Genomic DNA, 19,671 nt, shown 5'->3' on the forward strand with positions numbered 1-19,671 from the left:
CCTTAAGTAAACTCTCTCTCGGTGCCATAAAGATAGCGCTTACGAAATATTCCTCCGCCCTCTTGCCACACCTCTCCCCATGAGGAAAGCTCCTGGGCTGGAGACTTCAAGCTCATCCCGTGAACAATCCAAGTACAATTAAATGCTGGGGAGGCTATGAAATGGTTATTAAACTCTTATTTTACATTTCGAAGGGGGGTTTCAGAACAGCTGCTGCTGGCATTTTGCAATCTTGTGTTTTTCAGAATCTGTTTTTAATAGGGGGAAAAAATCAACGACAAATCATGGGGCCGATTTCTCTTGCTGCTAAGGAGGTGGGCCACACCCGCGGCAGTGCCGGGCTACGTACCTGCGTGCTCGGAAGTGAGCTGGGCCTCTCGAGTTTCCGGAAGCTTCCATGCCCAAGGACGGGAAGGTCAACAAAGAGGTTCTCTCAGACCCAGGGCCCAGCCAGCTGACCCCTTCCTGATCTAAGTTTTCTCCTCTCTCCATCATCGCCTGCCCGCCGCCTCCTTGCCCTCTCAGCTCCTCTGCCCCCTCGGCTCTGCCCAGTGGAGGCCCCCAGCTGTCCCCCAACCCAGCTGCCTGCCGAGGGGGCAGCTGACCACACATTTTTAAGGCGCTCTGGTTGGTGGCTTCTTGGCGGAAGGAATCAGTTGGACTTGCCTCCACCCGGCCGGTCCCTGAACTAGGAACAGCTGTGGGGGTGATGGGCCCGGATTCCTTTCCAGTGTGGCCAGGCTGGAGGGAGGAGCCTGTCCCCAGAGGCCAGCGCACAGCAGGTGGTGGCTGGGGAGAGGAAACGGGGCATGGCCGGGGGAGCCGGGGGTTGTCCTGTCTCGCAGGGGATTTGCACGGGGCTCGGGAACAAAAGCTCTCCAGGAATGTTCCAGTGGGTCGAGAAGACGCCGTGTTTCTCAAACTCTCCCAGGTCCCCGGTGCTGGTACCGGCCTGGTGGAGGGGCCGTGGGGTGCTGGCTTGACTACCCTGTGCCAGGGCGTCCCGATGCCCCGGTCATGGGCTGGAACATCCCCCTCCCCAGGGCTTCCTGCCCCCGGCCCCTCGCTCGCCTTTCCCCGCATCACGTGATGCTCAATTAAAAGGGGCGAGAGCAGCGTTTGATGGAGCCCAACAGCTGAGCAGCAGCAGCTGTGGGGTCCCCCTCCCCGTGGCGGGCGTGCCGAGGCCCAGAGGAGCAGGTGGGGGCAGCGAGCGGGCGTGCTGGGAGCCTTGGGGTGGGCTCGTGTGAAGCAGCGCTTGGCAAGAGCCAAGCTCTGTGCAGCCCCCAGCCCCGTGGGGTTGCCTTCCTCCCCCTTGTCATCATCATTATGTTTTCGAGCACTTTCCTCTGGAAGCAGAGTGAGGATTAGGAGACAAAAGGCTTAGGTTTCCCGCACAAAACACCGGAGCCGCTTCGCTCCAGCGAGGACCCGCTGCCCCCACAAAGAGGAGCGGTGGGTGGCGGGTGGGAGGGGGCAGGACACAGGGAGCTGGACCTGGCTCAGGCGTGGCCGGAAGCGTGGAGTCCGCAGCTCCGAAGTACGGTGTGTTAACCTAATTATCGCCCAGCAATTATGTAATCAAGCTATTCAAGTGACATGTAGGCTGGAAGTACATTAAGGCTTTGCGCACAGGGAAATTTATTTTTTCCCTATAATGTGGTCCAAATCTCCAGCCATTTTTAGCTTAGGATGGAGGCTTCTGAAGATCCCAAATGACCCATGGAAGGGGAAAACAATGGCCCCTAGCCCCCTTATTTTGGGGCTCAGCAGTAAGTCTGAGGTAACCGTTCACCGAGGGTCTCGGGCGACTCTGCCGCCCCACAGACAAGTGGCAGGATGGGGAGCAGCAAAGACGGGGACCCCTCTGTGGTCTGAGCGGGAAGGGGACTCAGCGAGGGGCTGGTGTCGCTTTGTTGGAACAACAAAGGTAAGTCTGGGGTGCTCAGACAGCGCCCACCAGCCTCAGCCCTGCTGGAGGGTTTGCTCTGCGCCCTTCTCTGTCCCCCTGCCAGGGCAGGCTTCAGCCTGGGTCCCCCAGCTCCCGGCTACTCTGCAGACGCACCTTTTCCACGTGGGGGAGCTTGCTTCGGAGTCCGCTTGCTTCCGGCTCTGCTCGCGATGTGCAGGCCCGAGCCCACCCTCTCCCGAGCGGGACCCTCAAAGCACAGGACGCCCCCGCCTGGGTGCTTCTCTGGGTCACACCCAGGAGGCCCCATGAATCAAAGGGGTGGAAGGTGGCCTGAGGGTGACTCTCCAGGTGGTGGGAGGGGGCTGGGATTGGGCCTGAGTGTGAATCCCCCGTGCGGGGCCCCTCTCCGCTCCGGGACCCTCACTTCTCTGGGACTCCGTTTTGCTGTCTTTAAAACGGGGCAAAGGAACACCACGGCCTCGCCGGTGGGGGCGGCCAGGAGCGGATCCGGGACAGAGGCCGCGCTGGCTACGGGCGCAGTGTTGGTGGCTTTGGTTCATTGGCCAGTCACTGACAGAGGTTTGGGGGCTCCAGTGATAGCCGGGAGGGGCAGGGGTGCGTGCTCACGAGCCCAAGTTTGACCCGAGGACCCCAGAGCAATACTGAGTGATGCGCCGAGCACTGAGCTGTCAGCCCTGCTGGTCAGGTATCACGGAGGACCCTGGAACCTCCCCCGAAATACAACTTCATTCCTTCCCTCTAGCCCTAGGCTCCCAGCAGCCTGCTCGCCCATTCAGACCTGGGACAGGGTGCAGGGTGCGCCCGCGACTCCATAAGGGCTCGTGAGAGCAGGCCCAGAGAGTCTGGGGAAGAAGGACTCCGTCCCTTTGGAGCGGGTCACTACCGCACAGAGGGCCACAGTGCTCCCCTCTGCTGCCACCAGGTACGTGTGACTCCTCGGGATGACAGGTACGCCGGCTCACCGGGCTCCAAAGAGGGCGGCGCTTCCTGGACCAGCTACTCCCAAGGTGAGGCAAGTGGGAGAGAGCCCAAGGGGCGGGACCAACTGCCTTTGACGCCCGAGATCCCGAACCCGACTGGAAGGGAACCTGGTGGTCCCGGCACTGTGCCCTTGGGCCAGTCCAAATCACCAGATGTGGACCCCTGGGCCTCCACTTTCTCCAAACGGAGCCAGGCATGACCGGGGCAATGGCTTGGCACCACCTTGTGCCCCTGCACCCCCAGCTCCTGTGACTCTGAGGTGAGGGGGCGGCATACGCCGTCTCTGCACCGTTTCTGTGGAGGAGCCCCTCTGAGCGGGCCCCGGCCCGCGGGGGCCAGCGTCTCCCGCCCGCCTTCCCAGGCGAGTGCTCCCCGCTGCGGCTGCCCTCGCTCCGCACAAGATTCCCACAACCGTGCAAGTCGTTTCCTGGAGGAGGTGACCAGCAGGTTTCCGGCCTCCGGCTCCTCCCGGCCGGGCCCTGCGCTTGCCGGACAGTTCTGGCTGCCCTTTTCCCAGGAGGCCTGTGGGCAGGTCGTCACCCCCTAACGCCGCCGGAGGCCTGCTCTGGGAACACAGGTCGCTCTGAGGTGCTTCCCTGAGCTCTGGTGGGTCTGACAAGAAAATGGGCTGCCGTGAGTGGCACAGACAGCACGGCCCGTCTCGCCCTGCCCACCGTGATGCAGAGAGCGAGGGCTGTGCCTGGGAACACGCCGAGCTGCCGCCAGGTGGGGGTTAACTCCAGCACACTTCTACGGTGGTGGCATGTGCATGCACACGCACACATACAACATACATGTGCAAACACAGACACACACGCGCACACATGCACATACAAACACATGCACACGCCTTCATGCACACCTGCACACATGTGCGCCCACACCACACACGCATGTGCACGCACACACAGACACACACATTCCTCCAGTTCCGTCCCATCCCAAGGCCCCACCCATGTGGCAGGAAGGCAGTTTGGTTCCTGAACCCTGAGATCCAATTCTTCGAAGGCCCCGACCGTCCAGTGCCCCTGGCCGCCTGGCCACCGCCCTCCTCCCCACCAGCCATCTGAGAAGCCATCTGCACCGCCCTCCCCAGCCCCTCGCTGCAGCTGGTGGGTGGAAGGGAAGACAGAGGGAATCCAGAAAAACTCCCGGGCTTTCCTGGAACATCGTCCCTGGGACGATCAATAGTTTGCAGGAAAGGGGAACTCGCCTGCTCCCAACACCCAGCATCCCGCCCTGCCCACGCCCCCAGGACGGAGCCCAGATACCCAAAGGCTAAGGGGCGGACAGCGGCGGGGGGCGGGGCCTCAGGGCTGGTAGGAGAGGCACCATGGGCCCGGGTGCGACTCGTGAGGCTGCCACACGGCTGCGTGTGAGAATGAGTCTGAGGCCTTGGGTGCCCCACACTTCCCCACCAGTGTGGGGACACGCGTCTGGGGCCAGCCGTGGGTACGCCTCAAGTGCCCGGCGCCCCTCCTGCATCTCACCTGCTTCCCGGCCACGAGGTGGTTCCAGGGCTGTGAGCAATAAACTTTCCTGCAGCCACATTCTCACCTAATTAACCCCCCTGCTTACAATAATTAGTATCGATTCGCTCTCGGAGTGACTTCCTGGGCACCCAGGCACAAGCTGCATTTGCTCCGGAGTTCTCGAGGACTGTCAGTCTGGGGCGCTTGGCCCTTGTCTGTCCGGCCCCAAGGGCAGAGGTGGCCAGTGAGAGGTTGGTGTTTTACCAGAGAAACGGGTGAGGTTTCCATCGAACAGACACAAGGGGGAGGGATGCAGGGTGGGTCACAGACGCGCCTGTGGTCAGCCAGACACGTCTTCACGTGTGCCCCAGGGGCTCCGGGGAGGGGACTTGGGGCCCAACGCTTGGCCTCCACCGGAAAAGGCCGAGCTCCTTCGCAAGTCTGCCCTGAGAAGCATGAGTCACTAAAGACTGGCGTGGGTCACTGCCGGGGGATCGGTGTCCGTCGCGGCTCATAGCGGGGCACACATTCTGTCTTCCCCCTGTCCTAGAGGCAGAGCACGGCCACCCCCTCCTTCCCCTCACCGCACCCCTTCCCACCAGGCGGAGAAGGGAGCGGCAGGGCGCAGTGTGGGGGAGGTTCCTGAGTCTGAGAACTGGCAATGGAGGAGAAAACCCAGAAAAACAAAACACCAGGCGAGGGGGGAGGACGTCCCTGGTTCCCAGACCCATCGGTGACCACCACCTCGAAATCAAAGCAAAAAGCTCATGGGGAGAAAATGGTGACGGAGTCACAAATTCAACGTGGAGGTTTCCAACTCCTTCCGTTTTATCGATCTGCTACTAATAAGCAGTCAGGAGTACAGAGATGAATTTTCTCCCCAGCCACCCTTCGCCCCCCTCCCCCCACCAAATAAAACGGCTCTGCGAAGATTTGTTTCGGAATAGAGATTTCCCAAGAAAGCAGAATGTAGGTGTGTTGGGAACAGCGGGCCAACCTCAGATATGAAGCTGCAACAATTACCTTTTATGAGCTCATCCTAAAAGCAATTATTGGCATAGCGTATGGAATGGACAGTTCACATCGCATTGGAAGGAAGCACAAATGTAATAACTCTGCATTAAAAATCTACTCTGTTCACAGTGGGGAACTTTAAAATTATCAGGCTAGAGCTACGTTTGAGGTCCATCCAGGCTCTGAAGATATTGTCAATAAAGGAAGATCTATACTTCAGTACTTCGATTATTTAGTCCGTCACATTGATTTTATTCATCTGAATGGAACAACTCCAAACACCTCAACTTCAGTTTTGAGATTTGAAATGCAGCTTTAAACTCTAAAAATCTAAGAAGACCAATGATCTGATTCCTTATTTACGGGGACATCACTAATTTGAACCACAAGATAATTCAAGAAGAAATATTTATTAAAACTGTCCTTACATTTTTTTCCCTTTAAAATTATTTCCTTTCTGTTTTGCAAAACCAGCTCTGCTGCTTTTCTCTATGAACTTGCTAATTTTTCAATCTTGCGCCAGCTCAAGCAGCTAATCAAAGCAAAACACGGATAATTTAGATATTCTGTATTCTGTATCACACCAAGCTTAGTGAGATCATTTTTTATGGAAACAGTTTGCCATTTGGTATTCTAGAAAAACAGTTATTTTATAGCTAGAGTATGAATGAAAATGTTTGATATTTGCGAAGTTTGAAAAATTTTTTTCCATTCTCTCTTTTTTCCTCCCTCTTTCTCTTTTTGAAGCCCCATACTTCACTTTGGAAACCATGCTCATGTTATAAAACGAGAGATTTGTGTAGATGTGAAAAAAAAATGTTTGCCTTGCATAGGAATGCATTTTAGGAGCCCATAACCATATATAAAAACTCAATATATTTCACAGAGACCTTTAACTCAACAACGTAATAGTCTCTAAAAGAATAACTTATGATCAAAATTATAAGAGCAAAAGTTCTCACTTGTCCTTGTATTCTAAACTGTTTATCCGCTTGGATGCCCACAGAGGAGGCAGAGATTGGAAATCCCAATTTCCTTAAACATTAGATAAATTCCTCTAAACTGCTCTTTCACGCAGCATTCCTTAAGTCCCCCCAAATAGGCAAATTTTAAATCCCTAAACATGAGATACTCTCGAGGCTTGCCTGACAACCAGGCGTTTGCCAGAATGATAATGGTATTACAACAGTCTCAATCAATAAGTTTCTTTCTGTAGTTAACAGAGGTAAGCAATAAATCTCTAACTTAATCCAACCAACGGAGCTGCAAAATGCAAAAAGCTCTATAACGGTAGATGCCCCATTTTTAAAAAAGCACAATACCACAAACAAGCAGTTCTAAAAGCTCTTCTTTCTGTATAGTCTATACAAACAAGATTATAGCAGATAAAAAGGGTGTTGAGAAAGAAAAAAATAAAAAAGCCCAGACATGCATTAAGCTAGTTTGACAGATCTATTGTTCGCCCACCCTATTGTCAGACCCAAAGATGTATTCAGTGCTACAATGTCTGCTAGCAAATAAACAAAAGACTACATTTTTCAAAGCAGGATGCCTATTCTATCATAATTCTTTCTCTGCTTCCCCAAAGGTCAGTGGCGGCTCATTCTTGGTAGGCGATAGAACCCTAACACAGAGGCAGGAGACAAATACTGGCTTTCAATACACACGGACCCCAGACAACATGCACGGACAGGGGTCCTGAAACAGGTACACATTTTGGCAAACAGGATAAAGTGATCCAAACCTGGTAACACAGGAGGACTATTTAGGTAGGCTAAGTCCAGATTAGAGCCGTATTTGGAATGCAGTCTAACATGGAGTCTCCTTAGCTCCTCTCCCCAGTGATTATTTCATGCAGAGTGCATAATAATGAAAGAGGCTCAGACATGGCAAAGCCAAAGGCTTGGGAGAGCCAGATTCGGAGCCTTTCAAACGATCCACTGGCCACTCACAAATAGCGGCGAGCAAATGCATGCTATGCTTTCAAAAGGCAGCGAGTGCAAATACCACTCGCACCCCGCCGTCCTTCGCCTTCCTCTCGCTCCCTCGCTCGCCCCTCGCTCGCTCTTTCTCCCGCTCTCCCGCTCTCAATTTCCTCTTCCCTCGTTCTCGCTTGATCCCTTGTTCCCCCCTTCTTCGCCTCCTACGACAAGGCGGCCACTCCATCCCGGCCACTCCTTGTCTCCGCGGCTCTGGAAACCAGCACGGCACAGGTCTCAAAACAAAGGACACGCACATACCTTAAAGGCAGCTCTTCATTTCTCATAGTAACCGCGGATTTGGGACAGCGCATGCTTTCTACACTGATAGTCTCAACAAAAGCCAGTTCAGAAGTGGCTCGAGCATCAATGCCACAGGAGCTGAGCATTACTGCGCCCCCCCCCCCCGCTTCCCCACTCTCTAGTCAAATTCTGAATGGTGGAGCAAAGGGGCCCCTGCAGATCCACTAAGTAGAAATAATCCTCTCTGACAAGTTATGTTGTCTAGGCATATTTTTACACGAACACACCACGAACACACGGAGCTGCCCATAGGTTCTTGTTTGCATCCACTCAAGCCCGGCTGGTGTTATTTCTCCTAATTAGCATCATAAGAAAATAATAATAATAATAATAATAATAATAATAATAATAATAATAATAATAAATGACCCAACAAACTGGAAAGAAAAATGAGCAACTCATTTACCTCTCCCTTATACACTTAAGGCAAAATCAATTTTATATACTCTCTCTCTCTCTCTCTCTCTCTCTCTGTCATTTTTTTTTTTTCTCTCAACTCTCAGTGCGACTCCAGGTGACTAAGACCGGGAGGGTCGGGTGCTGAAAGGGCTTCTGCCCTCTTTTCTGGCACAGGGAATTCACAGCTGGCCTCATCTGTCCCTCTCCTCTCGTCCTCGGGAAGAGTGACAGGGTCGAGACCTTCCACCCCACCCTAGGTCAAGGAGGCAGAGGGTGGAGATGGGGGTGCTCAGGCATGCTTTCACGCCTGGGAACGAGCACTTCATGGGCGCGGACAAGAATCAAGGAGAAGCCTCCGAGAAAGGAGGTGGGTGGCTTGGGGCGGCTTTGCTCAGGATGGGGGCCGGGGCCGCCGGGGCGTTGCCCTGGAAAGGCCGGCTGGATGCTCCCTTTGGAGGCAGCACCCGGCTGCCTCCCCGAGTTCTCCTTGCGGGCCCGGTCCACACGGGGAGCTGGGTGGGGGTGCTGGGCTGCTGCTTCCCGGAGGTCGGGGGTTTCCATGCAGGTCCCCCAGGAAATGGAGAGTCAAGCCCTCACAAGAAGTCTGGGAGGTGGGTGGAGGGGACAGTCCTTTGTCCGAAAGTGTAAACTGAGGCCCACAGCCAGGAGGGCTGTGTGGACAGGAAGTGAGGAGTGGCTGGAGCAGGGTGGACGCCGCCCACACAGCTGTGGACCGTCAGTTCCCGCTCCCGGCACTTGCCCTGTCTTCAGCGGCACAGCAGGACCCTCGGCAGGGACTGGGGCCAGAGTGTGGCTGTGGGGGAGGGTTGCTACGAGGGTGTGAACAACGCCAGGCCGCTCCCTCCTGTCTGAAGGTCCACAACCCCTTCTCCCATCACATCTTGCTTCTGCACCTTCTCCTGGCCCCCAAACGGGAGCTGGAGAAGTCGGGGAGGCCGGGGGACGTTGCTCAGCTTCTCGGTCACCCGGGTGGGCGGTGGCTGGCAGAGCAGTAGGCAGTGTGACGCGCTCAGCACCCGCCTCCTGGGGCGCACAGGGGTTGCCCGACCCTCACTCCTGCCCTCAGTCGGGGTCCTACAGGCCCTCCCTCCCTCCCGGCGTTGCAACAAGGTGGATAGGCCAGAGGAGCCTCTTTCCCGGGGAGAGGCGGTTTGCACCGTCAGAATTGCTCTTTGAAGCAAGGACGACACCGTGGAAACGAGCCTCCTGCTGGAGAGACCCAGGGGAGAGGCTGGTGGGGTGAGTGCCCTGGGCACCGCCCGGAAGCCCTTTGGCCCTGGCCCTGGGACGGGCCCCCAGACGCTGATTTGCGCCTGAAGAGCGTCTCTGGAGATTGGAAGCGCCTGTCAATGCGTATGTCTATAAAAGGAGCAGACGGCCCTGGCTACAGTTCGGAACGTCAGAAAAAGGAGACAAAACTCTTTAAAAATACTCCTGTTCAGGGGCCAGAGAGACACCACAGTGGTTAGGGCATCTGCCCTGCGCTCAGCCAGCCCACAGTGGATCCCGTCTGGTCTCGCAAGAACCACGTGCAGTGAGTCCCGAGTGCAGAGCCAGTGCTGACCCCGGGCACCACCAGGTGTGGCCCCCCGCCCCCCCTCAGTTTCTAGCAGGCCTAGCCAGGAGGCGAGTCATCGCTGAGCTGCTCTGAGCCCTGCTCCGGGGGGCAAGTGCCTGTTGGCTCCTGAAAGCCAGGTTGGGTCCAGAGTGCTCGCTGGGGCCTGGAATCCCGCCAGGCGAGATGCCTACTCAGGTGACGGGGCCAGTCCAGCCCAGGGACGGGCTCTGGTGGCGGTCTGAGGGTTTCGGGGCCCGTGGGCTTCTCCTTTACACACGAGCACGTGGTACGGGGAGTTCTGGGCTCCGGGCCCGCCCTGGGCTCATCTCCCTCGCTCTTCTCCGTCACCCCCCAGAGACTTGCCCTTCGTGGGTGCTCAGTGCACCCTGGCAAAGGTGGAAACTTACTCTCAGCCATCAAGATGCCAGGGAGCGGATAATTTCAGTACGTGTGCATGTGCGTGTGTGTGCGTGTGTGTGTGTGTGTGTGTGCGTGCGTGTGCATGTGCGTGTGTGTGTGCGTGTGTGTGCATGTGCGTGCGTGTGTGTGCGTGTGTGTGCATGTGTGTGTGTGCGTGTGTGCTGTGTGTGTGCATGTGTGTGTGTGCGTGTGTGTGCTGTGTGTGTGCGTGTGTGCGTGTGTGCGTGTGTGCGTGTGTGTGTGTGTGCGTGTGTGTGCGTGTGTGTGTGTGTGCGTGTGTGAACCCAGGTTGTCTTCTAACAGGCCATTGGGTGGACGCTGTGGACGGTAAGAAGAACCCTCACAGGCCGTCCCATCCCTCTCCCCTGGTCTGCAGGACACCCCCTGCCCTGGGAGGCGCTGAGTAGCTGCCCTTAGGTTGAGGGTGAAGCAGCTCCTCCCTGGGCCGGCGGAAGTGCCCTCGAGGGCTTCCGGCGCTGCCAGTCAGGCCTGGGCTCCTTAGCGAGTGGACCTCGCTCGTTCACCCGCCCACGCTGGGAGCCCGTCGGGCCCTGTCCCAGGCCGGGCGCTTTCGGCGGCCGAGACTGAGCTTCCTCTTCCCTGCCTCACTCCGCACCCTGAGAGCGTTGATAGGAACTTCATGCAATCTTGATTCAGAGGCTGTGATCTGACGATATGTCAGTTCTGTCCAAACTTTTTTTTTTTCAAACAAAATTGAGTTGAATATAGAGAGAAGAAGCACTACTATGACTTTTTAAAAAGGTTACCTTAGAATAGCACTTAATTTTTAACAATCCTAATGGTGAGACTGTGTTTTCCAAAGGGCTAGAGCAATAATTAGCAGAGACCAGCAACAAATACTCATCTCAGTGACCTCCATCTGCCAAAAAGAGAGGTGTTTAACTCCAGGGATTCAGTTATGAGCAAACGTATTTTGGTGGCAGGATTTAGCAAAGCACTGCATGGGGGAGCATGGGGAGCACTGTGTGGGGAGGACTACACAGGGAATGTGGGGAGCACTGCTTGGGGAGCATGGGGAGCACTACTTAGGGGAGCATGAGGTGAGCTGAGAAGCAGAACTCTTTCTAAAAAAATTTTATTGAATCACTGTGAGATAGTTACAAGCTTTCATGTTTGGGTTACACTCTCACAATGATCAAACACCCATCCCTCCACCAGTGCACATTCCCCACCACCAATATCCCGGGTATATCCCCCCTTTCCCACCCTCCCCCTACCTCCATGGCAGACAATATTCCCCACACTCTCTCTCTCTCTCTCTCTACTTCTGGGCATTATGGCTTGCAACACAGACACTGAGAGGTCATCATGTTTGGTCCATTATCTACTTTCGGCATGCACCTCCCATCCTGACTGATCCCTCCAGCCATCATTTTCTTAGTGATCCCTTCTCTGTTCCATCTGCCTTCTCCCCTTTGCCCATGAAGCAGTCTCCCAGCTATGGGGCATCCCCCTGGCCCTTGTATCTACTGTCCTTGGGTGTCAGCCTCATGTGATGCTACCCTACACTCCACAAATGAGTGCAGTCCCTCTATGTCTGTCCCTCTCTTTCTGACTCATTTCACTTAGCATGAGACTCTCCATGTCTACCCATTTATAAGCAAATTTCGTGACTTCATCTCTCCTAACAGTGAGAAGCAGAACTCTTGACTTTTCTAAGTGGGGAACCCTTAAATCATTTTCTAAGAGAAAAGTTATATTAGAGATGATTTTTGGAATGAAAGGTACATTTCCAAATGCAGCATTAATGACTCAACTCTCTTCTACCATCTAGCCCATCTCTTTGTGTTTTGACATTTACTTGGCCGGAAGGAGCAATTCAAAGGGAGCGATCTCGAGTGTGGGCGTCCAGCAGCCTTCTTTTGGGACAGCAGTTGGCGTTGGTCACACTCAGCAGTGCTCCTCCGGGCCTCCTGCACGTGCTCAGACCTTGGAACACCTCCCCAGCCGCGCCTTCCTCCTTCGATCGAGGTTAGGTGCGTTTCAGAGCTGCATCCTCCAAGAACAAGAGCAGCGGCAGAGGGAGCGTGCAGTGTAAAGGCTCTTTCCTGGAATCCTGCCCATGCTGGTTTGAGTCCCAGAGCACTTCCAGGGGTTGCCCCTGAGAACAGAGCCAGGACTGGCCCCTGAGCTCCTCCAGGTGTGCCCTGAGCCACTCCTGGCACTAGCTTCCCTCACGGCAGGGAAGACCAGGGCACGGTGCCAAAGGTGGGAGAGGAACCCTGTGCGGTCTAGAAGAGGTGGTTCTGGGGCCGAGAGCAGTCTCAGCACTGACAGGGCCACAGGAGCTGGACCTGCTGATGCCCCATCTCTTGCTCTCTGTCCTGACGTGGACTCTTGCCCGTCAACTCTCTGCCTTCTCTCTGGAGTTGAGCCCACGTCTCGTAAAAGCAGACACCCAGGCCGTCAGCCGCCGGGGAGAAGCCCGAGTGCATACAGTGGCACCCAGGTCACGTGGGTGCTGTGGCTGGTGGCGTTGGGAGCAGCCTTCGGAAAGGCCACCTTTCTGCTCACCGTCCACACAGGCCGTTTGGGAAAGTTCCCTCCCCTGCTCGCCTCGGGTCCTGCGGCAGGCAGAACCACGGCTTCCTGTGCCTGCCACGAAGGGCGTGGGTTGGTTCACTGAGCGGGAATGAGAAGCTGTAGTGTTAACACATTTTCTTCTCCTCCGACTCTAAAAGCCGCTGCTCTACAGACGGTCAAGTGGCAGGTGGGCCGTGCCTCCCATCACTCTTGGCTGCCGCCCGAGGGGGCAGAGAAATGGGAAGCGGGCAAGACGGGGCATCGAGGACAAGAGGAATGGGCGGAGGGGCTACAGCGCACTTGTCTGTGGTGTCCTGGGAGAGGCCAGCGTCCTCCTGGCAGTGGCCATACTCAAGTCTGTCTTGTGTTGGCTTCCTTCATTCTCGCCCATTTTGATTTGGGGCCTCACCTGGCGGTGCTCAAGGCTTGCTCCTGGCTCTGTGCTCTGGGGTCATCCTGGGGAACGCGGGGGACTGTGTGGGATGCTGGGAGTTGAACCCGGGTAGGCTGCATGCAAGGCAAGCACCCTGCCTGCCGCACAATCTTTCCTGCCCTCCCTGCATGTGTTAATCTCTTTGGCTTATTGGCCAAAACTTTCTTTCTTTCTTTCATTCTTTTTTTTTTTCTTTTTGGGTCACACCCAGCGATGCTTGGGGGCTGCTCCTGGCTCTGCACTCAGGAATTACTCCTGGCGGTGCTTGGGGGACCCTATGGGATGCTGGGGATTGAACTTGCGTCGGCCGTGTGCAAGGCAAATGTCTGCCCACTGTGCTATCACTCCGGCCCCTAGGACCAAAATTTTCTGATCACTCCATCTACTACTAAAAACAAGCAAATCAGGGCAGGCTGGAAAAATACTACAGAATTCATGGTGCCTGGCTTGCCCGTGGCAGAGCCCGGTTTGATTCCCGGAATCAATATGGTGCCTGGCCACCAGCAGGAATGGTCAGTGAGCCCAGAGCTGGAGGAAGCAAAAGGAGAAACAAAACAACGAAAGTCAGGCCAAGCAGCGGCAGTCACTCCACTCACACGTAGCCTCAAGCACAGCTCCCGAGAGACGTCCCCGGTGGCCCAAGCATCTGACTGTGTCTTTCACTGCAGGCTGAGGCCTGGCGCATCACTTGGCCTGAAGTGCCACTTCCCTGTCCCACTGCCCGCACCCTCCTGGGGACAGAGCAAAGGGCAGAGGTTGAAGACTGGGTAAGTCGCGGCGTGCCCGGGAAAGTTCCGAGGGGTCAAGGCAATGAGGCAGAGCCCAGGGGCCAGTGAGGACCCACTAGGCCTTGCAGACCCCAAACTGGCAGCGGGAAGACCCCCAGGAATTCTGAGTCACTGTAACCCCACGTCACTCCCAGACGTCATTGTCACAATTTGTCTGAAGATTAGGTTATCTTGCCACTTCCCGTGCGCTGCCTCTCGCGTGGCCCTTAGTGGACGAGCGAGGCTGGGCAAGGTGGCCCTGCTGTTGACACTGGACGGGACACGAAGCTTGTTCGGGTGGTTGTGGGCCAGCAGGCATGGCGGCAAGCAGGCCGGCGAGGTGTGGTGTGGGTCTGTGTGCTCTCCGAAGTTCCTTGATTCAAACCTCAGGAAAACAACTGGCCCTTCCCGTGGGCCTCCGAACAAAGCCCGGGGGAGATCTGAGCCCACCGTCGGGGGGCCAAGCTCAGCTGCCCCACACCCAAGCCCGGACAAGAGCTGCCTGGCCCGGACATGTCAAAGCACGCATGTGGTTTGCAGACCCGGGTGAGAAGGAAGAACCCACCCTGCCAGATGTCGTGCACGCAAGTCCACGGGAGGAAGCGATCCTTGCCTCTAATGACTAGCGGGGACGAGTTAGGGATCTCATGAATGAGGCTTCTCCTTCCGGGGGTGTGTGGGGCCTCCTGCTGGGCAGGGCCTGGGGGCCACCAGGGGTATGTCCAGCGCCTGGGAAGAACATGCAGAACAGGAACGAAACCCAAGCCTCAAACATGCGAGGCCTCCTCCCCTTGGCCCGGGTCCCAGACCCCAAGTTCTCCACGCAGAGGGCCGGCCCCTGCGAGCACCCCAAGCCGGCTGTTCCTCACACAGTTGTTGCCCACAGAATACAGGAGTGACCGCTCAGGTGGTCAGTGAACTGCAGTGGAGCGAACGCGGCAGCACCAGGCTGGGCGTGCAGGCTGGGCGGGAGAGAGGGTCTGAGAAGGGGCTTCGCCCACTCGGCCCCCACTGCAGCTCTCAGGTAATCGGAGGTCCATAAGGCCACGGGGGGCTCCGAGGGGCACTGGGAAGCTTTGAGGAGTTTTGCTCTTGTCTGAGGACTTAGTGCTCACCAGCTTTGGGGGCAGCTGCACCACCCGCCTCAGCAAAGGAAGCTGCAGTCCCGGGCGTCCCCCGGAAGCCTGTAGGAACACTGGCCTAGGGTGGAACCCCCCACAGAGCCAAGGAGAGACCCTTGGCGGTTCTCTCTGCCGCCTCTGCTGTCCTCTAATCTCCTGAGGCCATTTTATGACCCCTTGACCCACAGATGGTTCCGGTTTTGTTGCTATGAGGTTGGGTGACCCCAGAGATGAAGCTCTGGTCACCGGAGTCAGGGGCAGCCCCGCCCCAGGGAGCTGAGAGGGTCTCTGAGGCAGAGGTCTTTCTCCCCAGGGTCACATCTCCCTGGAGTGCCACGGATTTGCTCCTTACTACCCACTGCTTGATGCATGTCAAATTCACACACACACACACACACACACACACACACACACACACACACACACTCATCCAGCCCCACCGAGAGACACACCAACCCATCCCCCCGGGCACTTTGGAGAACAAAGCCATCATCTGCGTCTCACTCAAGATGTCAGACGCTGGGGTGTCAGTCACCACCCGAGACTCAAGATGCTACTTTCTGCCTCCCACAGCCCTACCTGACACGCTCGCGCTTTCTCTGCTCCAAACGTGGAGAGGACTATCTCCAAGACAACCCTGCACACGTGCACACACATGTGGCCCCCCACTACCCACGGACACGTGTAAGGGGCCGGGCCGCCCCTGCCTGTGTTTCCTTCCCGTATCTACCAAGGAAGGCTCAATGCCAAGCAGCTGCAAGGCCACGGGGCTGGGGAGAGGCGATGGAGCACTGGCATGAGACACCGCAGCCTATTAGCAGGCACAAAGCACGTCGGCTGGGGCGGGGGGGGGGGGGCTGTTGTCAACGACCTACAAGCACACTGCTGGCAGTTACAGAAAGGAAACATGTGTTGCAGCATTTATTATTATTTTTAGGACTGGAGCAATAGCAGAGTGGGTAGGGTGTTTGCCTTGCATGCGGCTAACCCGGGTTCGATTCCTCCGCCCCTCTCGGAGAGCCTGACAAGCTACTGAGAATATCCTGTCCGCACGACAGAGCCTGGCAAGCTCCCCGTGGTGTATTCGATATGCCAAAAACAGTAACAACAAGTCTCACAATGGAGACGTTACTGGTGCCCGCTCGAGCAAATTGACAACAATGGAATGACAGTCTATTGTTCACAGTGCTATTATTATTTTGGGGGGTGTCTCCCAAGCAGTACTCAGGGGGATCAGGGGACTTTCCCAGTCATATTTGGCCAACTGGGCAAAGGGATCACTGTGAGGGCCCAGTGACACAGCACTGGGTGGTGCCAGAGATCGAACACAGGACCCCTGGCGTGCAGTGACCCCCGGGTTCCCCCAGCCCCTGTGGCAGTTATTGACCCACAAACCTCTGGAAAGGAACTTCCATTTTCAGCCTAAATTTAGCATCTTGCTACAAATGAAACTTACCCATGTAACAGGCTGGATTCCTACGGAGCATATAATATTATTCTATTAAAACTTTACTATTAAAATGTTCTTAATTTAGATGCCATTAATGCCGAGAGAGTGATGATTGGGATCTATATGTGATTCCTTTAAAAATACTGTTTATGGTTTTTAATGATTATAAACGCAATTCTTGCTGCCCCACTGCTCAGGAATAGAGATTAAGTGTAAAGAAGAGAAACGGTCATCGCCCATATCCGCTGAGAAACAACAATAATTTTTTTTGGTGGTTGTATTGATCTTGTAGCTTTTAATCCTTTTTATGTTTACAGGAACCATCTTTCTCCCCTCTGCCGCGGTTTTTGAAAATATGGTTTTCAAGGGCTGCATCATAAGAGTTCATTTTACTGATGTCCCCAATTTAGACACTCCCCCGGGTAGGCTATTAATAGCCTTTCTCAATCCTTATTTTCCTAGGTAACATAAAGGTGAAAGTTCTCCAAGGCATGTCTGAGCTTCTTCATGCGGTTTTATCTGTGTCATTTATGTCATTTCTCTCCCAAGGGCTCGGGGCAGGTGTAATGAGCTACTGGAGGCAGTGCCATTGAGTTTCTCTAAGTTATTTCTTAAGTATCTCATTGTTTGAAGTATGAAAACTAGGTAGTTGTGTCTTACAGCATCTGATACATCACAGCTCCTGAACAGTATTTTCTCTTCTCAGTGGGGACTTCAATTTTATTTTTAACTTTTTTATTGAATCACTGTGAGATAGACCATTACGAAGCTGTTCATGAATTGGGTTTTAGTCATACAGTGTTTTAACACCCATCCCCCCACCAGTGCACATTTCCCAGCACCAGGCCCCAGGTTCCCTCTCATTACCACCCCCCACCCCCTGCCTGCCTCTCTCTCTCTCTCTCTCCTTTTGGGTATTGTGGGTTCCAATATTGATACTGAAAGCTTATTAAGAATATCCCTTTACCTACTTTTAACCCTCAGCTCTTGTCCAGAGTGATCATTCCCAGCTAGTGTGGTCATAGCAGTCTCTTCTCTACCTTACCTACCCTCAGCCCCCCACACACTTGTGGTTAGTTTCAACCATTAACCAGGGGACTTCAAGTTGAGGTTTAGAATTTGATTTGTCACTTGTCATCCCATTGATTACAATTTACAATTTATAAATTACAATTTATAATTTGGTTTGCTCAAGCGGGTGCCAGTAATGTCTCCATCCGTCCCTGTTGTGTGCTAGTGTAGCCCAATGGTATTCGCTCGCTCCAGGAGAACGAAGAGCCTCAAACCATTCATTCAGGGTCTTGACGAAGAAGTCTGACCATCTCATAGGTGGGAGGCACTTCAGTCTTTTGACGTCCCGTGGAACCCAGTCGGTAACAGCTCTAGTCCAGCGGTCATCTCTAAATCGCATTACGTGTCGGGGCCCATGTGGTTTTCGACGCCTTGGCAAACGAGACAGCGTCCCTGATTCTTGATTGTCGATGGAAGTCGTAACTCCGGATTCCTTCTCTCACTTGAGTGAAACATGATACTCCAAGCATAGCTCTTTTGATAGCTCTTTGGGATACCTGAATAGCGTTTGTATCCTGTCTTTGTAGGGCCCAGGTCTCTGAGGCGTATGTTAGTGCAGGAAGAACGGTGGAGTCGAAAAGATGTGCCCGGAGGTTCTTTGTCCATTTGACAACGTCTTTGACGCTCTTGAAGGTGTCCCACGCTGCTCTCTTCCTCTTGTGCAGTTCTGGTGCCAAGATGTTCCTCATGTTGAGTTCGCTGCTGCATTTGGAGATGTTCGTTCCATTGAGAGCAAATGGAATGTCAGGGACTAGTTTGTTTTTCATGAACCTTGTCTTGGTGAGATTCAGCTGCAGTCCAACCTTTCCACACTCACGGTTGAAGTCGGCCAGCATTTGTGCCACTTGACTAATGTTTGGTGTTATTAGAATGATGTCATCAGCAAAGCGGAGATAGTGCTTCAATTTGAATGGAAGCATTAGACTTATTTAGGAAAATTTAACATCTTTATAGTACTTGTTCTCGCTCTCCACCTGGACATTATTTTTCCTTTAGTTAACTCTGTACTAACCAACATCTTCATTTAAATCAGTATTTACTAACTTAAGTTTTCTAAGACCTTACCGTTATTTATCTCTCTATTACTAATATCTTAATTTCTTTCTCAGGGAGGACTTATTTTTTTTTAGGTTTTCACTTATGTTATGCTGATGTACCACTAAATTATTGGTTCAATAATGTTTTTAGTACTCTCTCCTTCAAATTTTGGAAATTTGTGATTTTTAAAATGTTTAATCCTAATATTTATACATTTTTAAAAAAATACTTGTGCTTTGAATCAGTTAGCCGTTATCTCCAGAGTTCCCTTGCTCTGACCTGAGCTTCTAGAACATTATTTAATAGTGGTCAATATCTGTTCCTTGTTTATCTTGCAGCCAGCACTGGATTAAGAGAGCTGGATACTTAAAAATAAATCACATTTAAAAGTTCCTTTGTATTGCTGGGCTTCTAAGATTGTTTTCCCTCCTTAGGAATGCAGATTTAATTTTATTGAATATCTGTTCCACTTGCGATACTAAAATGATGCATTATAGTAGACATTTTTATAAAATGAAAATATCTTTATTCTCAGCACAAACCATAAGTGGTTATAGAGGATTATTTCCTATCTCAGGACCCAGGCTCTAAAACACCATAGATATGGACCAGAGGGATAGTATAGCAGGTAGGTATTTACCTGGATTTTATCCCCACCACCCCACATGGTCCCCTGAGCACCACCAGGAGTGATCCCTGAGTACAGGAGTAGGCCCTGAGCCCAGCCAAGTGAGACCTACCGCTCCCCGCCCCCCAAAAGGACCCAAAACAACCCTCACCTTTTTAGTTAGATATTCCAAAGCACCTACTATTCTGTTTTTGAGTCTAATGTTAAAAGTCAACATCATGATTGATGCTTCAAAGTTTAAGAAACATATTTGGGGCCAGAAACGTGACTCTGTAGAAGAGAACATGGTTTGCATGGATGGGGCTCTGAGATTGATTCCCAGAGCTGAAACAGGAAAGGAAAAAATGAAAAAAAAGGAAAGACAAGAAAAGAAAAGTGCGTGGCAAGGTGGTGCTGGGACAGGCGTGCTTTATTTTAACATACTCCATTCAATACTACATATGGGCTTTACTTTAGTATGGAAGTTAGAACAGATGCTCACATTTCAGAGTTTCTCTAGTTTGGGGGAACACCCCTCCAGCTCCCACTGCTTCAGGGGG

The 19,671-nt window shown here is 53.6% G+C and overlaps 1 protein-coding gene across 8 annotated transcripts in view; it reads right to left on the minus strand.

The window, feature by feature from the left end:
- The window catches only part of CELF2 (CUGBP Elav-like family member 2), a 626,712-nt gene that overhangs the window by 180,273 nt on the left and 426,768 nt on the right, over nt 1–19,671 (minus strand). For 4 of the 8 annotated variants that reach the window (XM_004605318.3, XM_055147415.1, XM_055147416.1 and 1 more), the window contains exon 1: nt 7,641–7,774. The exons of 2 other annotated variants lie outside the window; for them this stretch is intronic. In XM_004605318.3, the coding sequence (XP_004605375.2) occupies nt 7,641–7,768 (128 nt within the window). In that variant the 5' untranslated portion in view covers nt 7,769–7,774. Of the gene's footprint in view, nt 1–349; nt 477–7,144; nt 7,508–7,640; nt 7,775–19,671 lie in introns of those variants that run through there. 2 more of the 8 variants (XM_055147424.1, XM_055147413.1) reach the window with 2 other exon arrangements.

This window comes from Sorex araneus, chromosome 9 (assembly GCF_027595985.1).
Source record: "Sorex araneus isolate mSorAra2 chromosome 9, mSorAra2.pri, whole genome shotgun sequence".
Taxonomy (NCBI): domain Eukaryota; kingdom Metazoa; phylum Chordata; class Mammalia; order Eulipotyphla; family Soricidae; genus Sorex; species Sorex araneus.